A 22698-nucleotide genomic window follows, 5' to 3' on the forward strand; every position below is an offset into this window, starting at 1 on the left:
TTCAGAGAGGGGACTAGGTCAGATGACCTAGCGGTTCAACTGTTACTGGATTTTAAACTTTCTGTTTTGATGGGGTGGGGGAAGGACACAAAACTCTGGTCTGAATTAATCTTGTTGCACATCGAACATGGGGTCTTAAGTAGCAACCACGCACTCTAGTTGGCAAAGCAGACCCAGCCTGCAGGACTAGTGGCATAGCTGGGCTTACACCTGGGCCTCCTTTCCCATCTTCTATAATGTGAGCTCATCTGGCCTCTGACCACCTAGCTGCTGAACCCTCAGATCAGACGCTCAGGGTCAGAAACATGGAGTGTACAAGCGGGAACTCAGTTTCCTTGGATTTTCAAAAAAAAAAAAAAAGGTCCATGCTAAGGCTTGGATGGGCAAGTGCCCGGCCAGGTTTGTCTGCAGGTGATGGGAGTTAAGATGCCAGAACCAAAAACAGAGCTGCCAGCAAGTTTCTGGCCATCCCCAAAGGGCACTGAACAAAGGCTGGGTGACCAGCTCTCAGGGACACAGCCACGGAGATCTCACCTCAACTGGGAGGTTGGGACTCAGTCTTCTGGTTCCTCTTTCACTTCTAAGTTACGGTGATTCTAATTGTGCCCGTCTCTAAACTACCTTGCTATTTTGTAACTCCAAAGGCCTGGTTGAGTATCATAATCAGAGATACAATTGCTGTAGAGTCATAGAATCTTAATGACTTCAGAATAATTTATTTGAACCTTTGCCTTTTACAGATGAGAAACTTGAGAATCAGACGGGCTAAAGGACTTACCCAAGGTCACACAGTAGCCCACGGCAGAGCCAGGACTAGGCTTAGAGCTCTAACACCAGGGCAGGGTTGGTTCTGCTTTATTCTGATGAATTTTCACTGGGCTTCAGCTCTAAGACGCCCTAAGTACCAGGGGCACCCGAACAGAGGCTCATCAGCGGTCCTGTGTCCTAGCAAAGGGCTCCCCAAAGCAGGTTGTTATTTGGTTTTGGCAAGTTCTCTACGGTGAATCACTTTCAAAAACATAATGCTTTCTGGAACCTCTGTCACTGTTTGTGACCGCGGTCAAGTCTTTCAGGTTGTTTTTTTTTTAGTCTTTCAGGTTTTAGAGTCTCCCTCAATGAGTGCTCAGATCCTTCGGTGTAATTTTTCTCCTTTCTCTGCCCCTCCCTCCTCCCTCTCCTCTCCTTCTCACCCTCCCCTCCCAAACAGCTTTGACTTGGTCACAAATGGCGGCATCTCCATCATCCTGCGGTTCGAGCGGGCCCCCTTCATCACACAGGAGCACACCCTCTGGCTGCCTTGGGATCGCTTCTTTGTCATGGAAACCATCATCTTGCGGCAGGAGGAGAATGAGATTCCCAGCTGTGACCTGAGCAACTTTGCCCGCCCCAACCCTGTCCTGTCTCCTTCCCCACTGACGTCCTTCGCCAGCTCCTGTGCAGAGAAAGGCCCCATCGTTCCGGAAATTCAGGTATACCCAGCTTTCTTAACTGCATTTCTCCATGCCTTTATTTCATTCGGGAGGTGGAGGAGGATCTCAGAGACGGGGGAAAGAGACAGCCCATCAGCCCACCATCCAGACCCCAGCCGGCGTGCTGTGAGGCTATGATGGCCACCCCCTTACACACTTAATACACGTGAGCCCTGTGAAGTGCCTGGCACCCTCCAGCATATAATAAATCCCCACCCCCTCTCCACTCCGCCACCCAGTTCACTTCCACGTCTCCTTTCCCCAACCTCCAGTGTCTCCCCCGCCCCTCCTTATTTCTGTTAAAAATAGCGATGATAGGGGCTTCCCTGCTGGCGCAGTGGTTGAGAGTCCGCCTGCCGATGCAGGGGACGCGGGTTCGTGCCCCGGTCCGGGAAGATCCCACATGCCGCGGAGCGGCTGGGCCCGTGAGCCATGGCCGCTGAGCCTGCGCCTCCGGAGCCTGTGCTCCGCAACGGGAGAGGCCACAACAGTGAGAGGCCCGCGTACCGCAAAAAAAAAAGAAAAATAGCAATGGTAGTTTCCACCAAGAGGAGTGAGGCAGAGGGTCCCAAATGTTTGCGTCGTACTAAAGATTAAATGAGGAAATGTGTATGAGATACTTGGCACAATATCTGGCACCTACTAAGTGCTCGGTGAATTTTAAACATTATTACTATTAGATTATTTTACACACACTGCCTTCATGCCAATTAATGAGCGCTTTGGCTCAAATCGATACACGCAAGTGCTTTACTTCGTTATCATTAAAAGGAAGTAATTTGGAAAAATGCATTTTCATCTGATAGAAACCAAGATGGATTCTTTGCCTCACAAAGCTGTGTGGACTTGAATTTCTTCTGCCATCCCAGCCCAATTTCTAATGGCAGAAACGAAGCCTGGGGAGGAGGAGGGATGGCAGTGCAGAAACTGGGGGAGAAGCCCCAGCCGTCCCGCCGGCCTCATGAGAGCTCTGGCGACGTGCAGGCTGATAAATGATCTCCGGTTCTGGCGGAGCGGGGTGTTTAGACATGTTTGTGTGTGTATTTCTTGCTGGGCTAAGCGGGCACATCTCTGCGCTGCACCCTGTTGAGTGGCTTCGGACGCCGGCCCTCAAGAAGGAAACACAACCATTTCGGAATTCTCATTGCACCCACAGGTTGAAACCTCACTCCTTTGCAGACATTCAGCGCTTGTCTCCTGTCTCCACCACCAGGCTGACCTTTCTTACGGAATGGTTGTCAGCGGAGACGGAGCTTGCTGGGGAGGGGAGAGTTGTTTCTCAGCACTGGTTTAGCTCCAGCGAGACGTCTCCCCAGGAGCAGGGACTTCGAAACAAATGAGGTGAAAGGTCCCCCTCTCTTTACGGTGCTCCCTGGGCTGGGTGTCTACGAGCCCAGCTGGTTCACAGACCTTGCTTATTATTAGATTCATGAAATACATGAAAACAAACTCTTGGGTTTTCCCAGTCCTGTCATTGGCTAGCCTTTGCAAGTACAGGGAGATGTACATTTTGAAGGGTATGTTAAGGAGAGTAAATACTTATGAGAGCATCTGATGGCACTCAAGCCCAGCTTTGCCTAGAGCTTGTGAGCTGAAATTTAGGAAGATTGCTTTGGTGTAGGCCCAATCCCGAAAAATGTTGTGTGTACAGGAGAATGGGTTGGGGTGGGAGTTCACACCCATCTGTGACATGGACTGAAAGGAAGAGGCTTTCTTTGTGAAGGCCCAGTTCCCCTGTGACCACGAGGCTAAAATAATCATTGTCCTTTTAATGGATACGTTAGCCTCAATTGATTTAACGTCCCCTTCTTGAAACAGAGCCCAAAGCATCAAGCCAATAAAAGTTCTCCACTTTTGCCATGTGCCCAGGCATCTTGGCATTAATTTCAGCTTCCCATCTTGGAGCTGAGCCCATTGCACCAGTAGATAAAACACTGCCTTTCCCACCACTCTGCCCCTCTGGCACAGCCTTGGAGCACGCAGACTCCGTGCAGCCCATCTGTCTCTTTCTACTGATGAGCTGCGGACCTTAGCTGCAGGTCCTTGGCAGTCTGTGTTCCCAACCCTGCATAATGGTTCGGTCCACATCTCTAGCCTCTGTGTACCTTCCTGAAGAGGAAAGCCACTTGTAACAGATCTTCCTTTAGGAAAGTTTTGAGAGAGAAGCAGGCCTTCTCGCTGAGCCACCTGTACAGATCGGTCGGAGGGAACTTCCCAGGGCCCCCTGCTTCCAGCACCAGCAGCACCGTCATCATTAGTAACATTTACTCAGTGTCCTTTATGTGCTGGGCACTTTATGTATGTGACCTTACCCAGTCGTCAGACTAATCCAGTGAGGAAACAGAGATTCAGAGGTTCCATGAATTTTCTGGGATGACACAGCTAGTGAATGAAAGCTGACAGTATGATAAATACTTTACACGTGTTATCCTCTCATTAATGCAACGAGATGAGCATCGCCATCCCTGCTGAAAGGAGGAAGCTGAGGCTTATGGAGGCAGGGATGTCCCGAGTAAGAGCTGCCCCGGAAAGCAGGCCTTCTGACTCTCCTTTTCCTCCCACACCCCTCCCTCCCTTCTCTTCCTTTCCTGCCCTACCCTTCACACTCTGCTTCCTCCTCTCCCTTTCTCTCCTCCTCCTTCTCTGCATCCTTCTCTGCCTCTTGAACACCCAGAGTATGTGGGACTGTGGCCACCTTCCCTCCACCAGTGATTCTGTGACTGTCACCTGCTGTGATCTGTCTCTCTAGGCTTTGCAGGAGGAAATCGCCATCTCTGGCTGCAAGATGAGGCTGAGCTACCTGAGCAGCCGTACCCCCGGCTACAAATCTGTCCTGAGGATCAGCCTCACCCACAGCACCATCCCCTTCAACCTCATGAAGGTCCACCTCATGGTGGCGGTTGAGGGCCGCCTCTTCAGGAAGTGGTTCGCTGCAGCCCCAGACTTGTCCTATTACTTCATCTGGGACAAGACAGACGTCTACAACCAGAAGGTGTTTGGGCTCTCGGAAGCCTTCGGTAAGCCTCCCAGCCGCAGGCCTCAGTGCCGTCCTCAGAGAGACAGTAAGATTTGGGGGCACGGGGCTCTTTTTCCACCTCCCTTGTTTTTTCTTCCTCCCTTTCTCTTCTCAGAAATACCTAAGGTCTAGTTGGACCTTTCAGTGACCATCCATGACCTAAAAGAAAGTACTCAAAGACCTGCATGTGGAAAACTTGACAGTTAAAAAAGAGGGTTACAAAACCAAAAAGGCCCTTGAAGAGCACTGTGGTGTTATGTGATGGGCTGAAAGAGGCTGGTGCCACAGAGATAGAGCCATATGGACATTGCCCCAACCCTGCCCCCACCCCCAGCCGTTGGGCCTGAACTTACCCATTAAAAAAATATGGGAGTCTGGGGCTTGCCTGGTGGCGCAGTGGTTGAGAGTCCGCCTGCCGATGCAGGGGACACGGGTTCGTGCCCCGGTCCGGGAAGATCCCACGTGCCGTGAAGCGGCTGCGCCCGTGAGCCATGGCCGCTGAGCCTGCGCGTCCGGAGCCTGTGCTCCGCAATGGGAGAGGCCACAGCAGTGAGAGGCCCGCGTACCGCAAAAAAAAAAAAAAGGGGAGTCTGGAGCTTCTGGGTTTCTTCAGTCTTACTGAGGTGCAGGAGCTAAGATTCTTCCCTCATCAGAAAGGCTTTTTGGCCTCTTCACCTCCTTTCCAATCAGAGAGTCCCTTTATTGATGTTATTGCTGTTTTTCTCTAAGATGAAGCAGAAGGTGACTACAGCCTCACCTGGAGTCCCAGCCCCACTCGGACCTTGGGCTTCCAGAGCTGGCTGTGCTCATCTCAGCTTCCGGCTGAGAGCAAGGCTCCACGAAGGGTTCAGAGCCGGATTGTTAGCAGTCCTAACCCCTGCAGGGCTAATCCTCCAAGCACTTAGAGTAACAGCCCAGGAAATCCCTCTCAACTTGAAGCCCACTCCAGTTTCATTCCCTTTCTAGATTCGGCAAAGGCAGAGTGAGGAAGCAGATGAGAAGTAATGAAGAGAGAAAGAGAGAAAGAGGGAGGGAGGGAGGGAGGGAGGAAGGCAGGCAATAAGGGAGTGTCTGTTGAGCATCTGCTCTGGGTGATGTGCTCCCTGTACAGTGGTATCTCGGTTAATCTTTACAACCACCCTGTGAGTCAGAAATTGTCCTCATATTCTGCATGAGGAAGCTGAGGACCAGAGAGCTGAGGTGACTTCCCAAGGCCACACAAGGAAGGAACTGAGCTGGAATTACCCAAGATCTCCCCTGTAGTTTTGCATCCTGCCCTACCCCTTAGGGTCCACTGGGAGCAAAGCTGCCATCCGTCACTGTTTACGATCCCTTCTGTAAACCAAACTACTTCTATGGTCTCTTCAAACTCCGTGAAGTCTTGCTACCGCTTTAGATGAAATGAGCACATTTAAGTGCCCACCAGCCAGTTAAGGTCTCTCTGCACAGAGACGTCAAGGGCTGAGGTTTGCTTTCCTGAGATGACAGGGGACCAGTAGGAGGCAGAGTGTCTGCTTAAGGGACTCAAGGTCATAGGGAAGAGGTCACAGGGACATCTTCCAATGCATTCGCTCCTGCCATAGCGGGCCAGCAATCTCTCAGGGCACCTAAAGGAAACTTTAAGGGGCTGCCCAATTGTTAATTCCTGTCTTGATCATGTGATAGAGCATTGCCCAGTGGAAAATAGCATCTACACAGAAAGATACTTGGAAGAAACGGCATTCCTGTCTCTGCCAGTTCCTTTCCGTAGGGCAGTTACTGGGATTTTCACAAACCCAGCCTCAGGGAGCCTGCCATGGTTAGCCTGCCTCCCAGTGCCCCAGGAGGCCTGGATTTATGAAACAAAAGCAAAACCAGGGATTTTCAAGTTTTGAGCAACTTCTAGCTTTCAAAGTCCCCTAACTGAGCTCCTTTTCCATGTATTCATTATAAATGATTTTTAATTTTTTTCTTTGTTAAAGTATTACCATGTTCATTAATAAAAATGTGGTAAGTGGACCAAAAAATAGAAATAAAGTCAAACATATTTCTATAAAAAAACACAACTACCTGTTAACATTAAACTTTATTTTCTTTTTTCATGTATAGTTTTTTTTAACAGAGATTTAATACCGTATATAACCAGTCCTTTCAACTCAGCGTTACCCCGTAAGCACTTTTCCAGGTCACCCTGTGATCTTCATAACCGTAATTTCCAGTGGCTGCATAATATTCCTCAGGTGGATACACTTGGTTTGCTCAACCTCTCACCCCCTTTGGACCTTTAGATTACCTCCAACTTTCCACTATTATAAATAATGCTGCAGTGAAGGCTTTAGTGCCTAAAGTATTTTCCATACTAAAGATTATTTGCCTGGAATCGATTCACCTGGGTCCTTCAACTGGGTCCTTCATAAAGTATTTAGAACATTCGTTTAATGTTTCCTGATGATGTACGATTGCTCTCCAAAAAAGGATGCTCAGGCCCAGCCTCCCAGCGTTAGTATTGCCCATAGGTCTGGCTGCCACTTAGGAATTTGATCCTTCTTCCTTTTCTACCAAAGACAAGCAGGGGCCTTGCATGCAGATCTAAAGCCAAAGAAGAGGCTTTGCTCACCGGTGCGTTTTGTGCCTTTTGTCTTCTACAGTTTCTGTGGGTTATGAGTATGAATCCTGCCCAGATCTGATCCTGTGGGAAAAAAGAACAACAGTGCTACAGGGCTATGAAATCGATGCTTCCAAGCTGGGAGGATGGAGCCTGGACAAACATCATGCCCTCAACATCCAAAGTGGTGAGTGGATTAGTACAATTTCAGGAACCAGGCCACGTGTGACCCTTTTCTCTCATATGCTTTGTTCCCTGCAAGGCAAAAAACACACACTTCAAATTACAGAGTCTTATGTGTGATCAGTCTGTCAGAAGCGTTAATACAGATAATTCCTTGGCTACCTTGTCACTGCTAGGCAGCGGGGATGCAGAAGTGAAGGGCTTCAAGGGTTTACGCTCTGGGTGAGACAAACACTTCCCAGGCAGTTTCTCCACACTGTGCCAGGGACAGTGCCGTCACAGAGGGGAGCCGGGGACACTCTGGGTGCTGTAGAAGAGGAACACCTGACTCAGCTTCTTGGTTCAGCAGGGTGTCTCTTGGGAGAGAACTTCTGAGCTGAGTCTCAAAGGGTCTATAGGATTAGCCCTGTATGTCAAGGAGGGAGAGCTTTGTAGGCAGAGAGCACAGCATGTGCCAAAGCACTGAAGCTTGAAAGAAGAGTAATTGGAGAGAAGGTTCATTGTGGTTTGAGCAAAGGGTGAAATGAAGGGAAGAGCAAAAGCCAGAGCTGGGGCCTTGAGCAGCTGGAGCCCCAGGTAAGAAGATTAGAACTTTCAACTCCGTCCAGAGGCAGATCTCAAGCCTCTGAAAGGTTTCAAGCATGCAAGTGACACAGTCGGATCTGTAGTTTAGATAGCCCTCTCTGACTGTGTCCCAGGATGGGACAGGTAAACACGGTAATGATGTCAGATCTCTCCTGCCTAATCTGTAGATGCAAGAATGCTTATCAAAGCCACTGCTTTGATGGTTGGGGGGTGTGGGGGTTGAAAAACTAATTCTAAAGTTTATAATAAAATAAAGATTTGTAAATAAATAAGGCAGTCTTTAAAATAAGAACCAAAAAAAGAGGCACTTGCCAGATGTTAAGATATCTTAGGAAAACTGCAACACTTAAAACTGTGTGGTGCTGTCACAGGAACAGAGAAATAGATTCCATGGGATAGAACAAGGCATCCAGAAACTGACCTGTGAGTAGTAATTAGGACTACGTTTGGCCCTGAGTGTCAGAAAAGCCAAAATAACAGAATTGCAAACAAGGTAAAAGTTTGTTTCTCACTCACCTGAAAGTCTGGAGGTAGGTGATCCGAGGCTGATTTAGACCTCTGCAGGCCTCCATCCCCAAGGTCATGGTCCAAGGTGACTGCTTCAGCTCCAGCCTTCACATCTACTTTCCAGCCAGCAGGAGGGAGGAAAAGGACTGAGAGCAAGCCCCTTCCATTGTAGCGACACCTCCCAGCAGCTGCCCACACCACTTCCACACCTTTAACCGGTTACATGCCAAGTGTAGCTGCAGAGGGAGCTGGGGATTGTAGTCAGTTCCAGACAGTCACACGTCCAGCTAAACAGCACAGTTCTATAACTACAGAAGGAGGACAGGGTGAATAGGGTACAAGTTCCTGCCACGCACCATGTATACATGATATATGGTAGAGGTAGCATCCCGTGTCAGCGGAGGATGGATAGGTGTTTTAGAAATTGGTATTGGGGGAAATGGGCTCAATGTGTGGAGGAAAAAATTCAGTTCACACTGTACACAAAATAAATTTAAAAGTTTGATTAAAGAGCTAAATTTGAAAGATCTTTAAAGTTAATAGAAGAAAATACAGGAGAATGTATTTATGATCTCAGGGAAGGATTCCCTAAAACCCTAAAAAAAAGCACGAACGTTAGAATTGAAAAATGGTTGATTATACTATGTAAAAATGAAAGATGTCTGTTCAATAAAGGGCAAAGCTAACAGATGACAGCCTGGGAGAAGATTCTTGTGACCATAAAAACCACAACTCACTCAAAGCTTCAGTATGGAAGGGGTGAGGCCAGAGGCAGAGAGTCCAGTTAGGAGGCTGTAGCAACAGTACAGGAGTTAAAGGATGAGCTGGGCCTGAGAAGAGACAGTATGGATATGGGATGCAGCTTGCATGCCACTGAGGTCAATCCCTTCATTTTGCTGGTGGGGAGACTGAGGCCCAAGGGCAGTTAAAGCACTGAAGAGACCCATGCAAGATCTGGGATCAGCCCATTAGTATCAAAATCAGATAAAAACCCGTCTCTTGACTCCACCTCAGTGAGAAGAGTCTGGAAGTTTCACTTGTGTATTTCTATGAACATTTACTGGTATCTACTCTGTGTCAGGTCTGTGCTAGGCCGTGGGAATACAGAAGGGAAAAGACATTGTCTCTGCACATGAAATGGTCTCACTCTAAAGAGAGAAAACAGATAAGTGCAATAAAGAATTCTGTGCCGTGATGGAGACGTAGACTAGGCACGTGAGGTGTGTTCAGTCTATTTGAGAGGCAGCGGGGCTGAATGATTCAGAGCTTGGAAGCGCTCAGAAGCGCTTCTACTGTCATCTGTGTGATGTCAGGTCTCCCCTGTTAATACAGGGAGCATGATGGCACCTGTCTTACACACTTGTCATGGGAATTCAATCAGCAAAGCCGTGTGGCCTGTCCAGGATGGCCTGGGTTTCATTATGGGGCGAGGCAGCCTTGGGAGATGAGTCTGGAAATGGTAGGCAGGGACCTGGCATGCCTTGCTTTTGCAAGGCGACCCTGTGGCCGGCCACAGGGGAGAGCCGTCTCCTGCTCCATCAGTGATTCTGTTCTTCTGTCCTTGTTCCAGGCATCTTGCACAAAGGGAACGGGGAGAACCAGTTTGTGTCTCAGCAGCCTCCTGTCATCGGGAGCATCATGGGCAACGGGCGCCGGAGAAGCATCTCCTGCCCCAGCTGCAACGGCCTCGCCGACGGCAACAAGCTCCTGGCCCCCGTGGCCCTCACGTGCGGCTCCGACGGGAGCCTCTACGTGGGAGATTTCAACTACATCCGAAGGATCTTCCCCTCCGGGAACGTCACCAACATCCTGGAGTTGAGGTATGTAAGGTGAGGCCTTCCTCACAGTTCCTAATACGTCCCTTTGCAATCCTGTGGGTCCACCTGGCGTGACCCACCAGCCCGAGAAGGGGGCAGGACAGAGCCTCACCTGTCACTCCCCAGAGGCCAAACTGTGAGCTGGGGGCTCTGGGGAAGCCGGCGCTGCTTTGCACGGGGCACTGCAATGAAGACAGACTGCCCTTGGGACAGGGAGATATCTTGGCATCCAGATGCTGTAGAAGGCTGCCGGCAACCGAGAAGCCCTTGGAAGCCCTTGAATCTTTCTTCTGTTTCCTGGCACCAAACTGATCAGAATTCATCACATGAGTCTTTTTATAAGGACAAGGGATGGTGTCACGGACTAGGCCCTGGTGCCAGTGTTAGCAAGCCTGGCCCTGTTACTTAACACACGTCGGAGTTAGGAGAAGTTCCCTGCAGCTGCCCCACACTGAGATAAGACCCATGGGCTGCTCCTAAGACGCAGAGGTGCAGCAGAGCCAGCTGTCAGCCTCTGCCTGTCCCCATTCTGACCATGAGGGATGGAGCATAGCCACACTCACAGCTCAGGGAAGGGCCTCACATGTTGGATGTCTCTGTGCCTCCTTAAACCAGATCTTTTCGGAACCAGACCAGTCACAGGGTTGGTTCCAGGGTTATAGAGAAGCTGTGGTTAGAGATGGGGGAGCCCGACTCTCCCTTTCAGGAGAAATTGTACCAAGTTCCTCACAACTGTTTAGGGATTGGGATCTGCCCATTTCCTGGGCTGGGGTCCATGTGAGCGGACGGGCCCTTGAGCTGGAAAGCAGCCAGGGGAAAAGGAAACTCTCTTTTTGCGGGGCCTCTTCTATTTGCCTAGTATAACAGTTCTGCAAGATATGTATTACTATCGCCCTGACCAATAAGATAAAGGAGACTCAGGGGATTTAAGGAATCTGCCCAAGGCCCAGCTTGGCAGGCCCAACCCAGAAGGCCATCACGCAGTCTGCCTCGCCCGAGAATCGTCACATGGCCCGGTGAGGACCACCGTGGCTGAATGCCATGCTTAGTTATTCCCGGGAGGTAGGTGCCCGCTGAGAGCCTCACCTTGCAGCACACGCGAGAGAGGAGGGGAAGGCTCGCTGGCTGACCACAGCTGTCACGGCCCTCGAGATGAGGGTGCTGGTACTCACCGACCCACACAGGCACCAAGGAAGGAGAAGGTCTTTGGCCACGAGAAAATCAGAAGCTCACATTCTGTAGACTCACGGGAAATCAGGTGCCAGGCTGAATGAGAAGCAGCCGCTGATGGGATATTATCTGCCTTTTCTTCTCTCTTTTATGAGTTTGACCAGTGTAGACATCTGCCAGAGAAGAGGGAACTCTTGAGTGTATTTGCTTTAGTCAGCTGCTCATAGTATCTCTCTCCTTCCCGTGCCATGATGGAAAGAGCCGTGGGCTACGGCGTCAGCCCACCTTGGCAGAGAAACTAGAACTGGACCACTTACCCTCTCTGGGCCTCCATTTTCACATCTTTTATATAAGCGACCCCCATTTTCCCTGTCTCCCTGCCACAGCTGTGGGGAGATTGTGAAAGACGGTAAGTGGGTAAGGAAGGGAGGAGTAAATTAAATTTGGAAAGAAAAACAAATTTGTCGACATACTATCATCTTGGTATATTTTCTTCCAGTCTTTTTTCCCAGGCCTGTTTCTCTGTGTCACCCTCTCCCTTCTAATTAGAGTGTATCTCCAATTCTGTATTCTATTCCGAGGAGAATTGTGGTGGGCTACGCAGCTCTCCATTGGGCAGTGTGCGCACAGAGATGCAGCTTTTTTTTTTTTTTTTTTGTCGTACTGCTGTGGCCTCTCCCGCTGCGGAGCACAGGCTCCGGGCGCGCAGGCTCAGTGGCCATGGCTCACCGGCCCAGCCGCTCCGCGGCATGTGGGATCTTCCCGGACCGGGGCACGAACCCGCGTCCCTTGCATCGGCAGGCGGACTCTCAAGCACTGCGCCACCAGGGAAGCCCAGAGATGCAGCTTTGAGTGTGTGTATCTAAGGGAGTGCTTCTCTGTACAGGGGAGGGGATCGACTATTCCAGCCTCTGTCTTACCCTGGTGAAAGCAGCTTGGGTCAACCTCATCCTCTTCCTGTAAGTCAGCAGTGTTGACGCATGTGAAACCATGCCTCTTCTGTGATACGTAGCTGCTGATAAGTGAGCTCACTGACAAGTAATAGCCAATATGAAATAGATCAGTGTCGGAGCTGCTAAGTCTTTATTTATTATAGTATCGTACAGGACCATTGCTGTCAAGTTTCAGGCTGCTAATAGTGCTTCTAACCGTGCTGCTAACACTTCATTCTTTCTTCTATTCCCTGCTCTCCTGTCTTCTGTCAGAAATAAAGATTTCAGACATAGGTAAGCCAACCGCTGGAGAATTTCCTGTCTCTCCCCTGCCTTGTTGCATGCTGTATGGTAAGCCGCACCTGTCAATCTGAGATCGCTCAATGGCAAACGAATCCTGTGTGATTGGATCGGATTGGGGGTAAATCAGCTACAATGAGAGGAAGTCATTAATAATAGTGGGGGTGGGTTGGGAGAGCCTGAACTCCTTTCATCTCTACCAAAGTGCAGCACTTACTCTGGTCGTTTGTGGACATGACAGACTGAGTAATAGGGGGAAATTTTAACCTTGGCATAGTAATTTGAACACCCCAGTCTGCTTGTCCTCAGCATGAATGATGGCGTTATCCTGACTGTGTTGAGTGACTTGGAGGGTCACAGTGGGAAGTCCTGAGAATGTCTCATTCAGGCAAAGACCCTGGAAGACAGGCTTCAGATTTGTATTTCTGTGGGCATTCCAGGTGCCTTGGCTTTGGAGGCTGGGTTGCTAGGGGACCTCTCCAGAAGGTCTGCCAGCAAGGAGAGAATGGGGGAATTTCCAGACCATACAGACCACCCAAAGGGAGCAACCCCCAAACAGGAACTTTGTCACAGAGTAGATGTGTCGCGTAGGCTCACAGTGACCCTGCGGCAAGCAGAAGTGGTCCTCGTCAGACATGCCGGGAGGAATGTCTGCCTGTCAGCATCCCCTGTCATTGTGACGCTCGTCTGACTCCTGAGTAGTGGTCACCTCAGAGTCCCCAAGCCTCACACACAGCTGGGTGACTTGAAAGTAGCCATGGCAGATGGGGATGTGGCTCGCACTGCTACCTAGGTGACTCTCAGTTATTCGTGTGTGGCTCAGATCAGAGTGGCACGTGGGGTGGTGCTTACTTGGGATAAGGATGGTAGAAAGAGTCAGGCAGACCCAGAAATACAATAATGTTTATGTCCATGTCTATATAGTTATTAATGTAATTAATAACTATATAGATATAATTAGATATAGTATTAATGTAACAATCATATATAGTCTTTTAAGATACTAATAATAACATGTAGAGAGCATTTAATATGTAGCAGAGAGAGGGTTAAGTGTTTTACATGGATTATAGCAGTTCACCCCCAAACCACCCTGTGAAGTAGGTATTCATGATACACCCAATTTACAGATGAGAAAACGGAAGCTCCCCAACTGTGTGACCTTGAAAAACTTATTTCATCTGTCTGATCATTAGTTTCTAATTTGAGGATAATAACATGTCCCTTGGAGAGAGGAGCACTAATGATTTATTATTATTATTCCTATTATTACTATTATTGTCATCATCAAAACAATTATATGATGATGATTATGTCTCCATTTTTCCCCAAAAAGGAATTCAGTCCTCTTACAACCAAAGACACATGTATTAAAGTAAATTAAGTAGAGTTTGGGAATAAGAGAAAAAAGGAGGAAACACATATATGTGATTACACATCAAATAAGACTCTGAGCTTCCTGGAAGCCAGATTAAACAGGGAAACAAACTTGTTTTCATGGTTTACATCATCAGAAGTGGGAAAATATGCCCACTTCTAAGCAGAGGAATATTTTTTCCTGACACTGAAATAGAAAAGAGATTTCCAAAGATCTCTGTGTGGATGATACTGAACTATGAGTTGATATGTGCCCTCAAGTTCAGTTTTATAGAAAACACAGTACATTTCGTATGAAAATCTTGGATGAAAACCTAGCAGTGATCATTAAAACCTCCAATCAGTGGTGGTAACTGCCTGGGACACAGCCGGGGTACAGGGGGACCTAGCCGGGAAGAGTTAGGAGGCAGGGCCCTTGTCCAGGTTTGCTGTGTATTCATGTGGCCTTGGGCTGGTCACTTAGCTTTTCGGGTTTCCAATTGCATCATCTGTAAATTGAGAGAGTTGTGGTTTTCGTACCTTTTGTTTCTGACTTTTAGCAGTCTTTTGATGTATCCATGTATGATTTCAGGGCTGGATTCCTGCCCTCTCTCAATTCATTGTTTTCTCACGTGCTAAAACCTATTTAGAAAGTGAACCGAAGCGGAAGGGAAAAACCGAATTTTTTTCTGCCTTCCAGTTTTCTAAAGACAATCAAGAGGGAGAAGACCAGGGCTCCGGCTCTGATTTTAACTGGTACCTGGATATTGGTAAATCCCTTCCTCTCTCAGAGCCTTAGTGTTCCCATCAGTAAATGCCAGAAGTAGATTAAAGAAATTCTAAAATTGTGTCCTCTTCATCCATTAGCATTTACTGTTCCAGCTGCTTCCAGGGATAGCATTTGGCTCCAGGCTGGTGCCCTTAGCCTGTGGGTGTGTGTCTCTTTCTTTGACCTTTACAGCCTCAATTCAGCCTACCATACTGGACATGCTCAGCACAGAGACCCCCACCCTGGTCCTTTGGGCATCTTCCTCCCTGCGTCCCTTCAGGGAACAAGGATCCTCACCTCTTCCCAGATCTCTCCCCTAGCATCACGGAGGAATGTCTGAAGCCTGTTGTTCAAAAGTACATTTGAACTCAGTTCTCCATCAAACCCAGCTGCACAGATTATGTTAACTCTGAGAGAGACCTTAATTGCCTAGGAAAATAGGTTAGACAGACAGTATTAAGTATGACATACTTGTCTTTTCCATTGTGCAGTAACATAAATGTTCTGGAGGTTTCGTAAGGTGACCAGCTGCCCTTAATTGGGCATTTTTATTTTTTAATAGAGCAGGCACTGTGCTCAAAGGTTTGCATTCTTTATAGAATTTTGTCCTGAAGTAGCCCTTTGAAATAGATATGATTATCCCCATTTCTGAGATGAAAAAACTGAGGCTCAGAGTAATGAAGTAATTTGCCCAAGGTCACCTACCAAGTGGGTTGTGGAGCTGGTATTTGAAAACCATGTCTGTGTGGTTCCAGTGCTCAAACTCTTCCCACTTGTTCCGAGAACCAGTGAATCAAGTTCTGCCAGGGCTGCTACATGATGTGGGGCAAAGGACGCTGCTTTGCACAAGCGGATCTTATCCTGAGACAGAGGGAGAATGCTCACTCACAAGCAGGGAATAGATTGCCTTTCGTCCCAAGAGACTTCTGGGCTCACAGCTCCTACTAGGAAATTCCCTACATTGTCCAGAAAGAGGGCAGAGTGAGGCTTCACTGTAGCTCAGTAACTTCAGGATTGCTACCTTATAGCCTCTAAGGTTTTCGTAGCTTCCAGAGATACCAGGCTTATGTTTAAGGAAGTAGAAAAGAATGACCGTATTCTATACGCAGCCCTCCTCAGGATACCGGGGATCAGAATCGGATCAGATGCGGTCCCTGTCCACAGAACCAGGCGTGGGTCTCAGAGTTAGGCCATCTCCCGTCTCATGCATTTATGGCTTGCAGAGTATTCTAAGTAATGCCCTGTTCCTCCAAGTACAGATAAGCAGCGTCGGCATCCTCTGAGAACTTGTTAGAAATGCAGGCTCTCAGGCCACACCCAGAACTGCTGAACTGCAGTCTTCATTTTAGCATGATTCGTGGGTACATTAAAGCTTGAAAAGCACTGCTCCTAAAGCCATGGTTTCCAAATCCAGCTGTGCCTCAGAATCGCTGGAGTGATTGATGTTAAAGGGACAGATGCCCAGGCCCTTCGGATGTGATGCGTGAGGCTTTTTTTAAAAAGCTTTCCAGGTGAACCTGATGTGTAGCCATATTCAGAACCATCACCCTAAGACCCTTAGCGGTGGATGTTTCCTGTCTCTAATCCCAGACAGGTGGACCATCCTTCACTCACTGATTCATAAATTCAGCAGGCCTTTCTGGAACACTAGCTCTGCACCAGCCCGGTGCTAAGCACCGGGGACTTGAAGCCAGGCCCTGCCCTTAAGGAGGCCAAGATGTCCTTGAAGAGGCAGACAGCTAAGCAGAAAAGGGTCTTAAGGTGCCAGAAGTACTAAAAGTATAATCTGCTGAGGGTCTCGTGGGACCACAACAAAAGAAAGAGGGAAAAGCAGGGTCCCAGGAATCCAGGAATGGTAGGTATTCCAGATGAGGTGATGCTGGAGCTAAACCCCAAGAGATGAGCAGGTGCCCTGGAGAGAAAGGCAGTGGAGCTTTCTAGGCCCTGAGAAGCAGTGTGGGGAAGTAGAAAGAACACAGACTTCAATGTCCAGCACATCAGAGATGGAAATCCATCATGCCGCTTAGCAGTTTCTGGCATTGCTCAAGTCACTTCACCTCTCTCATCTCATTTCTAAAAGTTTTTTTTTTAATAAATAAATAAAAAGCACCTGCCTTCTGTGGTAGCTGTGACGAAAATGAGGTTGTGCATATAAAATGCTAGCACAGTGTCTGGGACAAATTGGCACCTGGAGGTAGTAGCAGGTGCTTCCGTACCAGCAGCGGGCAGCTCTGGTCGCGCTGCTCCTGGGAGAGGTCCAGGCGCTGCTCCCGGTGCGGGTGGCCTGAGGAAGAAGTGAGCTGAAGATTATCCAAGAGCTCTCTGCCAACTGGAAAGGGCCGTTGAGCTGGATAATTTCATTCACTCCTAATGACAATCCTGTGAGCAAAGCAGAGCAGAGATGCCATCATTCGACCCTGAGGGACCTACCGCTTGGACGATTTAGGTGACTTGCCCACGGGAGAACCCACATCCTCTCAGTTCAAAGCTAGTGCTTTCTCCCCTGCACTTAACTGACCCCCCCAACCGCACATTTGTCCTTGAGCACAAAAGAGGGGCCACAGGACAATCCTGACCATGCCACCCTCTTCTGGAATTCACGGACCTGAGAAACGTCACCTAAGTGGTACTTCCCCAGGGCAGTGCAGAAAGACATCAGCTGAAACCTCGGGCGGGGGCTAATCTAAGTGGACAGGGCCCCCCACCAGACTCCCTCAAGGACCTATTTTCTGCCAAGGTGGATAGCAACCATTTATCATGAGTGTGATACGCGAAGAAATGAAGGAATCACCCCCTCCTCCAGCCGTCATCAGGAAGCAGAAAGATCAAGGCTGCCCCAGCATTGCAGAGTAGGATCTAAGGTCACTGCATCTTATTTAGCCAGAATCAGTGCCATCTGGGAAGATTAAATCTGTGTTGCGTTATAGGGCTAGTCACAGGGGACATTTCAAGATAAACAGGACCTCTCTCCTGTTACCACCACCCCCAAAAGAGAAGTAAAAAAAAAAAAAAAGCTAAGTAATTTGATTGAAAATGCTGTTTAAATAAACTAAAAATGGAGAGTCCGTCCACTTAATGGCTGCTGTGGGCTAGAAGGCACCAAGCTGAACATTGGAGATACAGAAAAGAATAAAACCCCGTCTCTTCCCACCAAGTATTTGGGAGACAGACACAAAAATAAATAGCCACAGCATTATGTTAAGTGTCCTGTAACCCAGATGTGAACAGATATGAATCTCAGGGAAGAGACGTCAGGGAAGGTTTCCCAGCAGAGGTACCATCTGAGCTGACACCTGAAGAATGAGTAGCAGTTCAGCAGGCTAAGAAAGAGGGGGCCCGGGATATTCCCCAGAACAGGAAGAGCAGGGGCAAAGGGGCGTGATGGCGCATTTGAGGGACTGAGCACAGGGGGTCTGTGAGGAAATGGCAGGAAAGAGGCTGGGAGGACGGAGCAGCCGCCGGGCACGAGGGGCCTTGTGTGCTGCCAGGCTGAGGAGTCTGAATGAGCCTGTAAGACATGGAGGGTCCTGGAAGGTCCTGGAAGGGAAAGCATTGAGGTGACGTGTTGGGTTTGGGGTTAGATCGGGGAGGAATGGCTAGGGGAGGACCCGGGCTGCAGGCAGAGACCTGCCCTTTGTTGAGGAGGTCATGAGACAGGCGGGTCAGGACTAGAGAGGCAGGACAGCTGGAGGAGAGCATGGCATCTTCGTCGTATTCAGGGAGAGGAAACAGGAAGGAAAGCCTTGAGTCTGGAGGCCTGGCCAGTCCCCAAGACACCGCCCAAAGCAAGGGATGGGTGTGATGAGGAACAATCAGACTAAGACCTTCAGAGAACCTGACACTGAAGATTACAGTGTCTCAGTCTCCATATGTAATTCAAAACCCACTAATCTGTAAAATAAAATTTTGTTTTTCAAAAGGACCCAAAACTTGCATGCCTGATGAGATGCAAAATAGCTTCTTTCTAGTCTCTTCTGGTCCTCTTACTTGTACCTTGCAGGGGTATAGAGTGCCCCTACTGTGCTGGGGCTCTAGACACTGCTCAGTCTGTGCCCTGAATCCCCTAGCATGGTGTGTGTCCCACCGTCCGGTGAAAATGGCCAGTGCCAGGCCGTCCAGGCTGAACAGAAGGAGATTCCTTATTCCTTTGAATCAGAAGATTTTCCAGAGACTTGGAGTCCTAGAGACTAGCAATATTTAGATGCAGTCTGAAGCCCTGGCAATGATCAGGCCACGTGCAGGAACCGATCGTTAGCTTCCCAGGAGTTATGAGTCTGACTCCAGTACAGCCTAGACCTGGAAGAACTTGTAAATCATACCTTGTGATAGGAAAATTCAGCCTTAATAAGAGATACCTACTCTGTAGTCCTGTCCAAATGCAAAAACAGACATAATGACTAATAATTAAAATAACGATTATGATTCTTAAGTACTACGTGCCATGTATCTGCCGAGTATTTTTCATACATGGTTTTATATAATGTTCCCAATACACCAGCAGGGGAGCTGTTCACATCCCCATTTTGCAGATGAAGAAAACTTGAGGCTCAGGAGGCCAGGTAACTCGCCCAGGTTTCAGAACCAGGAAATAACAAAGCTGGACCTGGAACCCAGACTGAGCTCACCGCAAAGCCCACACAGTTTTCCTGCCCAGTGCCTAGAGGTGGTGCCTTGTCTCCATAAGCCCTGTGTACAGTCGTGGTCTAGCTTCGCTTTCTTCTGTTAGCACAGCCTTGCCTTTGTGGCTGTTTTCCAGCATCAGAGCTATCCCCAGCACTGCTCCTCTCTTCCGTTTGTTCTTCCTTGGCTATTGCTGCAAATTACAAACTAATCCTGCAATTCATTTATGTCTGTCTGCACTAGGGAGACTGCTGGGCTCCTGATAAGTGTCACATGAGCGTCCACAGAAGATGGTATGGACACTGGTTGGTGTCCAGTCAGGCCGAGGCCTTAGCCGTCAGTCCCCAGATGGGGGTGGGGCTGCTGTGGGGGAGTGCTGGTGTGTCATTTTGTTCTGAAGTGTTTTTTAAAGTCAGAGTCTTCGTGTTTCTGGTCTGGATTTACAGGCCGCCTCTGGTAAGCCTCACGGAGAGCCTTAAGAAAACGCTTACTGAGCACCTGGTATGGGCATGGCACTGGGCATCACGGGCTTTGGCAAGAGGCATTTGCATTCATAGTTGGGTGGGAGGGATCGTTAGGCCAAGCAGAGAGGTCAGAAACATTGGGCAACCATCACCCCAAATAAGGACATTGTCCCCATAAGACTTTTTTTACTTGGACTCAAGTTATGCATCTCCGACTGCCTGTTAGGAAAGAAGAAAGTGCTCACCAACTGCCATGTCCTTGTTTTCCAGTCACAGCCCAGCACACAAGTACTACCTGACCACAGACCCCACGAGCGGGGCTGTCTTCCTTTCGGACACCAACAGCCGGCGGGTCTTCAAGATCAAGTCCACCGTGGTGGTGAAGGACCTCGTCAAGAACTCCGAGGTGGTGGCGGGGACAGGTGACCAGTGCCTCCCCTTTGATGACACTCGCTGTGGGGATGGTGGAAAAGCCACGGAAGCCACACTGACCAACCCCAGGGGTAAGGCCTTGCTTTTAAACATTCCCAGTAACATTTATTGGGGTATTTTCCATTTCCAAAAGACATATCTGTTTATTATTACAAAAAAATGTTGGAAAACGCTAAGAACTCTACGGAGGAAAGTTTAAATTGTCATAATTCCACCTGCCAGAAATTTTCCCAGTTAACATTTCCTGTCTTTCCCCCTAGTCTTTTTTCTAAGTGTTCTTGTGCATGTAATGCTCACCAGAAACAAACAAAATGAAATCACATTAAACAACCTGTTCTAGCAACCTACTTTTTTTCCTAAGTGATATATCGCAAATGTTTCCCCATGTCATTAAAGAGTCTTCGGTGTACTTGCTTTTAATAGCTATATATTATCCCAGCAAATGGATGTCCCATTATTTAGTTATCAATACCCTCCTGCTGGCTATTTATGCTACCTTTCATGTTATTGTTTGATAAAAACATGGCAGTGTATCATCTTTGCACATGTTCATGTGCTATAGGATGGGTTAACTCTAAGCTTCAATTCTGAGTGCTTCAAAAAGTTGGACCGCTTCATACCCACAATCACTTTCCATTCACTCATTCAGCAAGTATTTACTGAGCATGCAGTGCAATGTACTTGCATAAATAAGTTCACTGTAGCAGAAAAATAAGACTTGAATGTGAATCTCTCAGATGGGAGAGGGGGAGAAGTGCTCCCTGAGACGCAAGGAAAAGGAACTGTGCATGGAAGTCCAGAGCCAAGGGAGGTCCCTGTGTCCAAGAGACTGGGAAAGCTTTTTCGAGGAGATGCCATCATTGTCAACAGACACCCATCAGTGTATGTTTACCATGTTGCAGGCCCTAAAGCCAATGACCTATAGTGTCTAAGCCACATGGCCCTTAACAATAAAATAGAAGTAATAGTATCTTCTGTGTCCACCTCCTAGGATTGTTCTGAGGGTCAAAATTAATATATTTCATATGATGTCCTATAAAAATGTCATGAGTGATAGTTTTTTTTAAATAGTGCCAGATTTCAGGGCGTGGTTTTGAATGAAAGCTGTAGGTTTTCAAATGAAAGCTGACTTATTCCTCCAAAAAGCCACAGTGCACTTCACACTCAGGAGTCCTATATTTAAATTCACACATTGCCACCTAATAGCTGTGTGACTTTGGGTGAGTTGCTTAACCTCTCTGAACCCCATCTGCCTCCTCTATGAAATAGAAATACACTGCACAGTTGTAGTACAGATTAACTATTACCAGGAATGTAAATGCTTGCTTAGGACAGTAGTACCAGGCACGTGATAAACATCCCATAAATGAGTAGTTCGTATTATTATTGTTATGTTGTATGTGCAGCATACAATGTATCATATTATTTAATAGCATATGTCTCTACCACATATGTGAAGTGGTCAGCTGGTGACTCCACGGGGTAAATATTGCGACATCTGTGGTTAATCTCCTTCCTAATCGTGATTTCCTAATACTGAAAGAGTAGCCTGTAGTGGAAAGAACACTGGGCTTGCACTTAGGGACCCTGCATTACAATTTTGCTCTGCCACTCCCGGCTCTTGTGTCCTCCTTCTCTGGGCCTCAGGTTTCCCGTTAGTAAATGTAAGGATTGGGCAGATGGTCCCCGAGAGCCCTTTTGGTCGCAACCTTCTGTTCTCTTAGAATTAAAACAGTTTTTTCTGAGAATTTTTATTTTCTCAAAATCTTTTCTCAGTTGCTCTCCACATGTGTGTTCTCCACCCTCCCCTCACAAACACATACACACGCATAGATGCAGTGACAGTGAAGTCTCCCCAAAGCCTGTAATTAACCCAGATAGAAATGACAAGGGTACCACAATGTGCAGACACTGTGCGGCAGGGAGGAGAAAAGATGTCCATCTATATAGCACAGTAAAAGGAGAACAAAATGAAGTAATTAATCAGGGGACAGACTGCTTCTATTAGCCTGTGCAGCCAACTTTGTAAACAAGAAACCCAATTGTTCCTGTAGCACTCATCCGTCCTAGCAGATGGAAGAGAAAGACTGAGCATAGCCAGGCAGACAAGAAAGCTCCTGTCTCGGTGCTTAAAGAATATAATTAATTTACGTTCTAGTTAGGGACAGAATAAAGGCTTCTTCCTCCGCTTTGAGGCTGCCGGGTCCTCCGGGTGAAATCAGTCTCCAGCCTTGAACAGCCTGAGGAGGGGGCAGGAAGAACCACAGCTCCCATGGGTGTTCACACTCAGAGGCCCTTGGGTGTCTTAACTCCACCCTCCTGACCGGTCATAGACACGTGGGCCCTGAGAGCAAGCACAAAGTGGGTTCCGTGTTCTCATAATTGTAAGTCCTTAATAATTATTGAGGGCGAACTATTACAGGTCAGACATTATTGTCCACATTTTATCCATGAAGAAACCGAGGCTTGGAAGTAAAGTGATTCCCCTGAGGTT

General features: G+C 48.1%; 1 protein-coding gene across 1 annotated transcript in view; it reads left to right on the top strand.

Annotated features, from left to right (window-relative positions):
• Positions 1-22698, top strand: part of TENM4 (teneurin transmembrane protein 4) — a 388830-nt gene that overhangs the window by 313955 nt on the left and 52177 nt on the right. The window contains exons 17-22 of the mRNA XM_082659462.1: positions 1208-1469; positions 4219-4486; positions 7113-7256; positions 9915-10164; positions 12537-12557; positions 20043-20275. Of these exons, the coding sequence (XP_082515588.1) occupies positions 1208-1469; positions 4219-4486; positions 7113-7256; positions 9915-10164; positions 12537-12557; positions 20043-20275 (1178 nt within the window). The remainder of the gene's footprint in view (positions 1-1207; positions 1470-4218; positions 4487-7112; positions 7257-9914; positions 10165-12536; positions 12558-20042; positions 20276-22698) is intronic.

This window comes from Grampus griseus, assembly GCF_964374135.1.
Source record: "Grampus griseus genome assembly, chromosome: 8".
NCBI classification, from domain to species: domain Eukaryota; kingdom Metazoa; phylum Chordata; class Mammalia; order Artiodactyla; family Delphinidae; genus Grampus; species Grampus griseus.